The sequence below is a fragment of the Callithrix jacchus genome, chromosome 12 (assembly GCF_049354715.1).
Source record: "Callithrix jacchus isolate 240 chromosome 12, calJac240_pri, whole genome shotgun sequence".
In the NCBI taxonomy this organism is placed as follows: Eukaryota; Metazoa; Chordata; class Mammalia; order Primates; family Cebidae; genus Callithrix; species Callithrix jacchus.
In genome coordinates, this window is record NC_133513.1 from 119,377,501 (window position 1) to 119,388,771 (window position 11,271).

Consider the following 11,271-nt stretch of genomic DNA (forward strand, 5'->3'; position numbering starts at 1 on the left):
GAGAGAGGAAAGGGGGAGAGAGGAAAGGGGGTGAGGAAAGGGGGAGAGAGGAAAGGGGAGAGAAGAAGGGAGAGAGGAAAGGGGGAGAGAGGAAAGGGGGAGAGAGGAAGGGGGGGAGAGGGAAGGGGGAGAGAGGAAAGGGGGAGAGAGGAAGGGGGAGAGAAGAAGGGGGAGAGAGGAAATGGGGAGAGAGGAAGGTGGGGAGAGGGAAGGGGGAGAGAGGAAATGGGGAGAGAGGAGGGGGGGAGAGGGAAGGGGGAGAGAGGAAAGGGGGAGAGAGGAAGGGGGAGAGAGGAAGGGGGAGAGAGGAAAGGGGGAGAGAGGAAGGGGGAGAGAGGGAAGGGGGAGAGAGGGAAGGGGGAGAGAGGGAAGGGGGAGAGAGGGAAGGGGGAGAGAGGAAAGGGGAGAGAGGGAAGGGGAGAGAGGAAGGGGAAGAAAGAGACCAACCTCAACAGGGACTGAAGACACTGCAGATGTACCGGCGAGGCAAAGGGGAAGCCTGATGTATGAATACCAGATAAAAGGCCCACATCATGATAGACGTCAAGCAAAGGAGTGGAAACAGTATGTAATCAAGTAGAAAAGCTTTTTGGAAGTGGAAACAAACACTGGATCGCTACTGGGGAATCCGAAGCCAAAACACACTGAGCCTTCTGGGTCAGAGTGTGATGTGGTTGGGATCTGATCTGTGTCCCCACCAAGTCTTACGTAGAATTGACATTCCCAACTTGAAGGTTGGGCCCAGTAGGAGGCGACTGGTTCATGGGGCAGTTTCTCCTGAAAGGTTTAGCACCATCTGCTTGGTGCTGTTCTTGGCGTAGTGAGTGAGTTACTGAGATTTGGTCATTTAAAAGTGTGTGGCGCCTCCCTCTTCCTTCTCTCTCTTGATCCCTCTCTGGCCCTGCGATCTGCCTGCTTACCCTTCACCTTCCGACACAACTGTAAGCTTTCTGAGGTTTCCCCAGAAGCCACTCTGCTTCCTGTAAAGCCTGCAGAACCAAGAGCCAATGAACCCTCTTTCCTTTATACATTACCCAGTACAGGTATTTATTTATAGCAGTGCGAGAACAGACTAATACAAGGTGTGCTTATGATTTTTTTTTTTTTGAGATGGAGTCTTGCTCTGTCACCCAGGCTGGTGCAGTGGTGCAACCTCGGCTCGCTGCAACCTCCACCTCCCGGGTTCAAGTGATTCTCCTGCCTCAGCCTCCTAAGAAGCTGGGATTGTAGGTGGGTGCCACCACACCTGGCTAATTTTTGTCTTTTTAGTAGGGACAGGGTTTCACCAGGCTGGTGTCGAACTCCTGACATCATGATTTGCCTGCCTTGGCCTCCCAAAGTGCTGGGATTACAAGTGTGAGCGACAATACCCAGCCGTGCTTATGATTTTAATGCCCCAAATGCCAGCGGAGTGGCACAGCTCAGAACACCAGGTGTGGGTAAGATGCAATGACTTGTTTACCAATAGTGCGAAAGCCCTGTGCGCTCCCAGGCAGAAGGCCACCTGGCGTTTCAGCAGCACTGCCATTCTTCCAAAGACAACCCCTCAGACAGGTTTATGGTCAATCTGAATATGTGAATTTTTGCCAACACGGATGACAAGCCCTCCTGGCTTGTCCTGGGCTGGGCCTCCAGACCTCCCCTGAGTCAGCACCCAGTGCCATGCTGAAAGAGGCAGCAGGCAACCTCGAGCAAAGACCCTTGAGTCTGACTTCTCTTTATGCCACTCAACCCCGGGAAGAAAGATCACTTTCCTATCATTCCTCTCCTTGACCTTAACAAACACAACACACACTTTAAATGAACGACACATTTTAGATCCTCAGCAGGCCGTCTGTAAATAAAGTATGGTGCTGGATACAGCACACAGCATCTATGATCCTTATAATCGCCCCGTAAGGTGTACATTTTTCCCATTTCAGATCCTCAGCATTTTAGAAACTTGCCGACAATCACAATGTAAATGGCAAAGTTGGGCTTGACTCATGGGTTTAGAGCCAAAACCCACGATCTTTCTATCCAGCCGTGATCCTGTGCTGCCTTCCTCTTGGAAAGCCCCTACTTGCCTACCGACTCCTGTCCCTGCCACTTTCCTCTTCAGAGCCACCAACATATTCTCCCGTAGTCCACCTGCTCCTGCAGTCAACTCCATCTCCACCAAATCATTTTCCAAAACATCACGGGACAGGCGAGGATGCCAGCCGCCTCATGCTCATGTCTCAGGTGCTGAACTGACATGGGTCACACACCACCCTCCTGCATCTGAGCATGCTCAGTGAGATTTCCCTTTAAAACCAGGACAATGGAGGCAGGCGGCAGATATTTATATGCTCTTTCTTGCATCTGTACTGATTCAGAAAAAGAAATGAAAAATTCGGAGTGGAATGACTTGGATACTTCTGAAGGAGAAGTCAACTCAAGAAATAAATCTTGGTGAAGTTTGGTCAGTAAAAATGACTCCACTCTGCTGTTAATTTGTCCAAGGGCTTGAACGACACAGGGTTTCAAAGGTTAACTTTCTGTCTCCCTCCAGGAAGGCAATAACAGTCACCTTCTAAGAGTTTTATTCATTTGAGCTTTCACCCAAAACATGAGGGAGTGGAAGATGCCATGTCACACTTTACCATTGATATATGTCCCTCGGGCATAGCAATGATGCGTCTCACTGCCGCGTGGCAAAGAAAACTGACATTTGCAGGAGAGGCAGGCCGTGATTTCATCAGCCACATAAAGGTGGGGACAGGACAGATGTGTCTCTCTGTGGAATCGGAGGCCTGGATCCATACTGCAACCTGTCATCTGCTTTGTTCATTCTCTTCTCTGGAAGATGAGATGCAATCTTTTGCATCCTTTCATTAGCCCTCTGAACTGCTGCTGCTTTAACTTGGTAGTGGGGGTGAGGGGTGCAGGAAGGTGGGAAGAAGATGGACCAGAGCCCTGTTTGCAATGCTTACTCCCATCCAGCGGGCTAGGGTGCCTTACCCTGGAGTCTCCAGGCTATAATCAAAATCTCCCATGAAGAACACAGATGTTTAAAGGCCAAGAGGTTTAAAAGGAACGAAACTTCTGAGGACACAGCGGCCAAAACCTGGTCCTATTTGCAACACACACCTGCTGCCCCGAACTCCAATGTTAGATTGTAGGATGGTGCCAAGCCGGGCTCTGGGCCACTTCCTGGGGCCAGGGAGCTACCAGCTAGTGGTCACCAGAATGACTCAGCACAACTCCTTCCAAAACCACACTCTGGCCACACCCCTCCAGGGTGGAATCTCTCTTCACAGGAAACCTGTGTGGCAGGAGGTTGCTCTGGGAGCTTGGAGCAACACCAGCACTTTGTGAAAACAGACTGGGACAGGAGACGTGGGGTTGTTTACTGTTTTGTGGAACACCTCTCCCATATCTATTCTTCTAGGAACAAGAACATTATGGGGAATCCATTTTATATGGTTAATTGGAGCTAACTTTCCTATCTAATGGCAGAGGTATGCACATACGATTGAATCAGAGAGATCCATCCTACACGTGGTATGATTGGGTCAATGCTGGGCATATGAGCAAAGCCAGGGAAGTCAGTGTCTTCCTTGGAGCTCAATGCCTGAGCTGGCTGGATGAGGCTCCAGGTCTCCTGTGTCCGTCAGGGCTCTCTTCTGCTCCTTTCCCTCCTCTCAAGGTTGTCCTCTCCTTGTATTTACCTCCTGGGAGGCCCCAGGGCTCCTGCCTGTGGGCAGGGATGGTACTTTGGGCCAGAGCACAGCAGATGTGTTCCAAGAACATGTGAGTGAAATCCCATTTGGGGAAAGCACATCATGCCTCCAGTGCCCTTCCCAGAGGAAGTCAACTGTGGCTCTGTGAACACAGCAGCCTGGGTAAATGAACACTGTCTGATGCTTTATCTTTTCTACGACTCTGGATTTCCACTTATTCATTGACATCAAATGAAATATTACTGTGGGATCTTATGTAAGGTCATAAAAAGACAGACGTTTTACTTCCTAGGAAGGTAAATTGTTATTCCCTCAAAGTTCAGGAAGAAACTTACAAGCAGGGAAACCGAAGGGGGCTGAGTGCTGACCTTGGGGGCAGATGCAGCTCCAGCACTAAAAGAAAATATCATTAAAGGAAAGAGGCTCAAAGGCACGGAGCCCACAGACAACTCTCTGTGCGTCCTGCCCGTCCAGAACCTGCTGATCCGGGTCGGGATAGTGGAGAAGGGGCTAGGAAAGTGCTTCCTGTGGGTTTCGTGCGTTAGCTGCCATCTGGCATTTATCTTAGAGACAGAATGCTCAATAATTTAAAAACTGCAAATGACTTCTATCCATTTGTAAGATGTTATAAAGGCAGATTTGATTCAAAATTATTGCATGAAAAATGTCTGTCTTCATGAAGACAAGAGATTTCACATCTCTTAGAGAGAATGACAGCGGTTTTCTTATCACTACCATGTTACATCAATTTAGAGCCTTTGTGTCCTCAATAATGGAGCACTTAGATGTCTTGCCATTATCAAAAGATAAAAGTTAGCCTTTCAGAGGGAATTATAAAACTATATTTTATAATTGTGCAGGAAGTGATGGATTTTAATTACCAGTTTTATCTTCCGAGTGCTATAACTTATATTTGTAATTGTAGTTTGGGAGTTCCCAATGTCATTATGTTTTTTTTTTTTTTTTTTTTTGAAAGAGAAATGATGGCATCTTGAATTAAGCCCACAATTTACTCAATCTAATCTTACTTAAAATGACTCCATTATGTAAATGTACTTCTCCAGTTCAGTGAAATCAGCTCCTCCTTCCCTCTGCCACTGACTTCCCTGAGCCCTGCCACTGATGTCCACAGACAAAGGCATTTTTACAAACAGCTGGATACTGTGTTGTCCTCCCATCTGTCGTCACTGGACCTTCACATTCATCAACAAATGAATTCCAAACGAACAAACTTTCTCACTTGATGAGACAGAAGGGAGACTTTCCTGCCTTCCAAACAACACAACTTCCAGCCAAAATCTCTTTTCTTCCCACCTGTGGCCACAGGAATGGTAGATGATTCATCAATGCACCACCCCAAGTGGGTCACGATAAACCAAGCTCACGTAAAAGAAGTTTTGCAGATAAACACCGAGTATCCACCAGCCCATAAGGATGGTCTGGCCAGCTCACACTGCAGAAATCAAATGACACTGGATTCTAGTGAGTGATAAAATAAAAAAAACTAACACATTTTGGGAACTCTCTGATGCCAATTGTGACCATAGATGTGTTGTTATCTGTGAGATTAATTGCTAAGGAATGTTTTAAGTAACCATGCTAGTGGTTCTGACGAGCAACATCGGTAAAAGTAAATTTGCTACCCAAATAAAAATCCCTAGCTGTACTTCAAACGGAGTAAAGATGTCGCATTGTCAGACGATCTTTGTAGATATTAAGACTAAACCAGACAGACAGCTCAATGCCAGCCACACAGTTTGAACTGTGAACAGCAGTTGTGTGTTGAAATCAACACGGGAAGTCTTGAGATACAAGGTTTGTGGGACAAAAATCAGTAAGGAAAAAAATGATACCCTTAGCCAACAAGAATGTACATGATCAATAACAAAAACAATTAGAGAACAACAAATAAATGAACAAAAACCCCAAAAGGCATTCTGAAAGTACATTACTCTGCCAGCTAGAAGTTGCAGGCATATGTTTTGAATTTGCTATTGTTTTATTTGTAGAAAGATTGGGAAGCAGTATTATTTTATTGAAATATAATGCCAGATTGAGAAAAGCCCATTTCAAAAGGAATAGTTAGTTGGAGGGAAGGGCTTCATCCAGTAAGTGTTTAGGTCTCCAGATCTGGAGGGTGAGTAACGGACATCCTGAATGTAACTGGAGAATTCTGGACGACTCAGCAAGCTGTCCAGGTCACTGGGGTGCAAATGTCAAGGGCCTGTGAGGCAAGGACTCAGAGAGTCCTAGAGCTCTGAGTTCCTGTGCTTCCTGGGAGGCCTACAACGACCCCAGAGCATACGTGATCCAGATCCTGAATCATTTACTCCTGGGTGGGGAAATACTGCAAATGCAAACTTGACAATAAGTTTTCCTTTCTGAATCATGAAAGGCTAATTCAAACCAACCACTATAACAAAGCATTGAAATGCTCTCAACCTGGCATATCTGGCTGGTCAGGGGCCTGGCTGAGGAAGTCACCTCTGCTGCTCCCAGGACTGCATTTGTCCGGGATCCATGCCTCCCGGGGGGAATACTGTGATGGATTCACATCCGCACTCCACTCCAGATCCAGGCAGGAGTGCACGGGGACTGTGGGAAGTGTGTCACTCTGGCAGAGTCGGGGCTCTTGAGCCAGCATCTTACACACAGCAGGATGTCAACAAATATTTGATGAATGAGAGAATGGTGTGGCAGATGAGGATCTCTGCTCTCCGGGTCGCAGCCCAAGCTCTGCACACATAGAACTGCCTGAACTTGCCCTGGTTGGCCCCGCTGTCCCTGTGTGCCCTGATCTGTGCTATTCTGTATACTGGAAATATCCCCCCTCTTCTGCCCCTGGCAAATCACTATTCCAGGGCAACCTTGTCTTCAAAGCCTCCTAGCTAGCTGCTTTCCTCCAGCCCAACATAACTGGCCCATGACCCTCTTACAGCCCATTTTACAGACCCCAAGGGTTTGAATATCTTGCTCACTAGCCTGAGCTTCTTGGGAGCACAGTTGTATCTTATTTATAGAGTTTAGATTTACTGGGAGCTCTGCACGTAGCACAGAATCACATATATTACATGGAGTAGATTACAGGCTATGTTAGAGGATAACAGACCCATGGGGTAGGTAGATCATTACCTCATTTTACAGATGAGGCACAAGGTTGAGCAATTTGCAGAAGGTCCCTTGCTAGCAAGTCCAATGCCTGTGGCTCCCCCAAAGGCCCACATCCTTATCTAAAACCTATGCACATGTTATCTGATATGGCAAAAGGAACTTTGAAGATGTGATTCTGCTTAGGATCTTGAGATGAGGAGATCACCCTGGGAAATCTGGGTGAATCTGTTGGAATCACAAGGGTCCTTATAAGAGGAAGGCGGGAGAGTCAGCGTCAGAGAAAGGGGTGTGACCGCAGAAGCAGAAGTCAGAAAGGGACAGAGATTTGCAGACACGGTGCTGTTGGCCTTGAAGATGGAGGAAGGGGCCATGAGCCAAGGAATGCAAGTGGCCTCTAAAAGTTGGGAAAGCGAAGGAAACAGATTCTCCCTAGGACCCACCAAAGCAATGTTGCCTTGCCAGTATCTTGATTTCAGGATTTCTGACCTCCAGAACTGTAAGATGAAGAATTTGTAAGCCATTACTAATTTGTGCTCACTTGTTACAGCAGCCATGGGAAACTCACACATTGCCTGTAAACTGGAACCCAGGCAGAAACACTGACCTGGGAAGGAAGAAGCACACTGCACTCCTGAAGGAGGCGGTCGATGGCCCATTCTAAGAGCTCCCGGGCCACAGTGGGTTGTGGTTTTCCCTACTGTCTGTTCTCCGGAGGAAGTCTGTATAATATCTGAAGAACTGAGCAAAGGCAGGCAGGACACACCAAAACCCAGAATGTCACAAGCCCAACGTGGCTCCCCAAGCCTGGTCTCTGTGCTGTGGCTTCCAGGAACCCTGAGCTGTCTCCTTAAAGATGAAGTCTCTTCACCAAACACATTTTTACCGACAGTCCTGATGCCATGGATGTGCCATGCTGTGTGCCGCGGCCATACACAACACCAGCCACCACCGCCCCCAGTAAAGGCCTCCTGGTTACCAGGGAGAGTGGGTGGGAAAGAGCAGAGTTAAGCCGGGAGCTCCCAGGGAAGCCCCCTCCTAAGGAAGAGGATGTGGCTACCTGGGCACTCAGACCTCCAGCCTCCGCCTCCATCATGGGGATGATGAGAGTCCACGCAGGTGACTTCTCATTGTTCTTGCTTTTGAAAAGCTCAGTCTGTGGGTCAGATTGTCTGTCTGCCTGTCTGGTTCTCTCTCTGGTTAGGCAGCTGCAGAAGGACTAGTTTGATGAGATAATGAATACCAGCCTTGGTCACCATGAATCAGAGGCATACAGCCAGCTGAGTCACACAGCGGAGGTGGCTCAGAGAGTGCTGTTGTGTTCCATCTGACCTCACTCTGGAAGTGGGGCCAGATGTTCGAATGCAGCAGGGCATCAGGGAACACATTTCACTCCCAAAGCTCCAAGTGCTGTGTGTGCTCTGGCCACAAAATGCTTTTTGGAAAGGAGCTTCATCACGGCCCTTGTAACCCAAGAAAAGGAGACTGCTGATTCTGGAGAAAGGCTGGGAAGGGGAGGGCTTCTAGGGATGCCCAAAGCCATGACAATCTGGCCTGTGCAGTAGCCACAGTCCCAACGTGACCTCACTTGGCTAAAAGGTACTTAAAGTCACTAAACCATGTCAAGCCCAAGCACCATTCAATGTGCATAGCGAGTACAGGCTCAGTCATTGTCACTGCAACAGGGTGTTCCCCTGCACTCCCCCTGCCCCTTGCTTTGCCTAGAGGGCCCCAAGGCCAAGCAGGTGACGATGCCAGGACTGAGGGCTGCTCAGGGCCTAAGGATGAAGCAGGAAGGGCTCAGGACCTGAGGCCTCCCCCTCCCACCTGCCCAAGCACATCCCTGAGTACTGAAGAGCATCGGAACAACTCCTCAGAGGCTGAGCTGAAGAGGCCTGCACTTTTGCTTGCCACCAGGCTGCCCTTTCTTCTCCCCCAGAAGGCTCCAAGTACAGAGGGCATCGCTGGCTGGCAGGGGTCATGGGCCTCCCAGCAGGACCCAGCTCCGAGAAACATCCACCTTGTATTCCATGCCCGGTCTTGGCTTTCACATCCTGTTGAAAACCCGAGCTAGTCATCATCTTCCGTCCCTGTTCACTTCCCTCATCACTCCTAAAACCAAAGCCTCACAACCAAAGTCTGACAAAGGTCCTATCAGGTTTCTCTCCTCTTAGAGATCCTGCCTGAGTCTGCTTGGCTTTCAGCCTGGGCCTGGCCAACCACAGTGGCCTTGCCAGAGCTGGGGTCTCTGGCCAGGGCTGCGGTCATTCCTGCAGCCAGTGGGAGGAGGGAGTGACAAAGGACACCACCGCATTACAATAAGGGAAAGAGAACTGCAGGACAGGGTGGGGCCTGCACTTGTGGATTCGTGGCTGGACTCGTGGGAGCTGGACACAGGCACTGAATTTCAAATGGTTCTGGAGTGACGGGGCCTTGGAGTCCAGGGCTGCCCAATGAGGCCTTGGATCTCTGACCCCAGAAGGTGGGGCATGGAAGAGTGACATGCGGGGGATGGATTCTTCTGCCTTTTGCATCTGAGATTCTGCTTCACCGTGGAGCTTTAGACCAAGACCTCCCTCTTCGGAGTGACTGTGCATTGTGGGAGGAACACATGGGCATGGGGTCACAGTGACTCGGGTTCAAATCCCAGCCTGGAGACGTGGGGAAACTGACATTTGGTCTTACAGTTTGAGCATCATCTTCTGTAAAACTTCACAGTCCCCAACTCAGGGGCTTGTTGGAGGGTCAGAAGAGGCAATCTGCACCAAGTGTCCAGCCTGAACTGGTGAGCTGGTGAACTGGTGGCCTCTTGTTTGACTCAATCACCCACTTTCCCACTTGAGAGCCACTCATTGCTCCCAGGCCTTCTGATCACAGATGTGCTCACGCTTCAAGTCTGATCAGGGCCTTCCCCATGGAGCCCTGGGTCCCTCACTTGGTTGGGGTCCTTTTTTGAGTACAAAGGGGCATTACTAAAATCTCAGTGGTGGTGTGGAAGTTCTGTCTGTCCCACTACGTGCTATGCTATCTGAGGGTAGGAGTCACGGCGATTTACCCGTCATCCCATGGGGCACACAGTAGGTGCTCCTGCATCTCCTGTTGGACTGCACTGAGCTCCTTAAGGCCAGGCTCCAGTCTGTGTCCATTTCTGCACACCCCATACCCAGTGTGCCCCAGCCCCTCCCTGGGAGTCAATCACTCCCGACTGAACACAGAGGATGCTGTGTGGACAGCGCCCACCAGGAGTGGGGGCTCACCAAAACAAAGCACACACCTCCAGGCCCTCAGCCCAGGTCTGCCAGTGCCTCTCCTGATGCCAAGCTCGAGGCGGCCACATACCTGGTCCCCAGAGGGTGACACACTGCTGCTCGTGAGTCTGGCAGATGCCATTGTAGCAGTAGCCGTCCACACCCTGACATGAGTGCCCGTCATGCAGGTACACATTGGCTGGGCAGTGAGGGCTGGCCCCCGTGCAGAACTCTGGGAGGTCACAGGAGTTGCTGGAGTCCCTGCACGCTGTTCCTGCAGGCTTCAGCTGGAAGGAGAGGGCTGGTTATGGCACATGTACCCAGGGAAAGAAACAGGCAGCTCTCAGCAGCACTCCTGGGGTGGAGTGGACAAGGCCACCTTAAAGTCCCACATAAAGGGGTGGGGAGTTCAAAGGAAGTCCTTGCTAATGTAGAGAAAGCTCATTAAATCAGATTCTTGCTCTGGGCTCTGGGGTTCACAGTTCCACTAGAAAGTGGGTGGACAACCAAGAGCAGCCTCTCTTCAATTCTCACAACATTAGGTTCTGTGAGGAACACGCATGCACGCAGGCTGCCGGCACTTGGCACCTCAGGGGAAGAAGAGGGAGGGAAGTGTTGGCTGCTGCTCTGGTTGATTCTTAGGAAAAAGGTCTCTGGGTGTCAACACCATCACACGTCTCAAGGGGACATTTGTATTTATAGTGTTAGCGTTTGTGGGCAAGCTAATAAAAATAACTTTAAGGGCACAATCACAATAGCAAATTCACTTTGTTATCAGATCATAGAACTGGAACTCTCTCTACTGCTTTATGGGGAGAACAGGAGAAGAAAAAGGGAGCGGTAAAGGGTGCTAGAAGCTCTCTCTCTGACCAATGGCTCGGCTTTTTGTGATTGAAGAAATTAAGGCTCAGAGTGGCCTGAGGCTACACAGCTAGGGACCCCCGCAAGTCTTGGGCTTGGTTCCCTGCATGTTCCTCAAAGGCAAAGAGATAAGACCCCTGCCAACTTCTAGAAGATCTGGAAGTGGAAGGGAATTGTTGAAAAGTCATAACCTAAAGGTGGGTGACGCCCAGGGATTGCCCCGTGGTCCTCCCTCCCCTTACTTGGGCATGCCCTGGGCACAGGCTCAGACTTGCTTCCACCCTTCCCCAACTCCTTTCCAGGCACCTTCCTCCACCAGTTGTTGGGGGCCAGGGAGAACCAGCTGCTAA

At 49.7% G+C, this 11,271-nt stretch overlaps 1 protein-coding gene across 2 annotated transcripts in view; it reads right to left on the reverse strand.

The window, feature by feature from the left end:
- Nucleotides 1-11,271, reverse strand: part of ADAM12 (ADAM metallopeptidase domain 12) — a 377,960-nt gene that overhangs the window by 43,715 nt on the left and 322,974 nt on the right. For both annotated transcript variants that reach the window (XM_008978894.5, XM_054243454.2), the window contains one exon: nucleotides 10,152-10,347. In XM_008978894.5, the coding sequence (XP_008977142.1) occupies nucleotides 10,152-10,347 (196 nt within the window). The remainder of the gene's footprint in view (nucleotides 1-10,151; nucleotides 10,348-11,271) is intronic.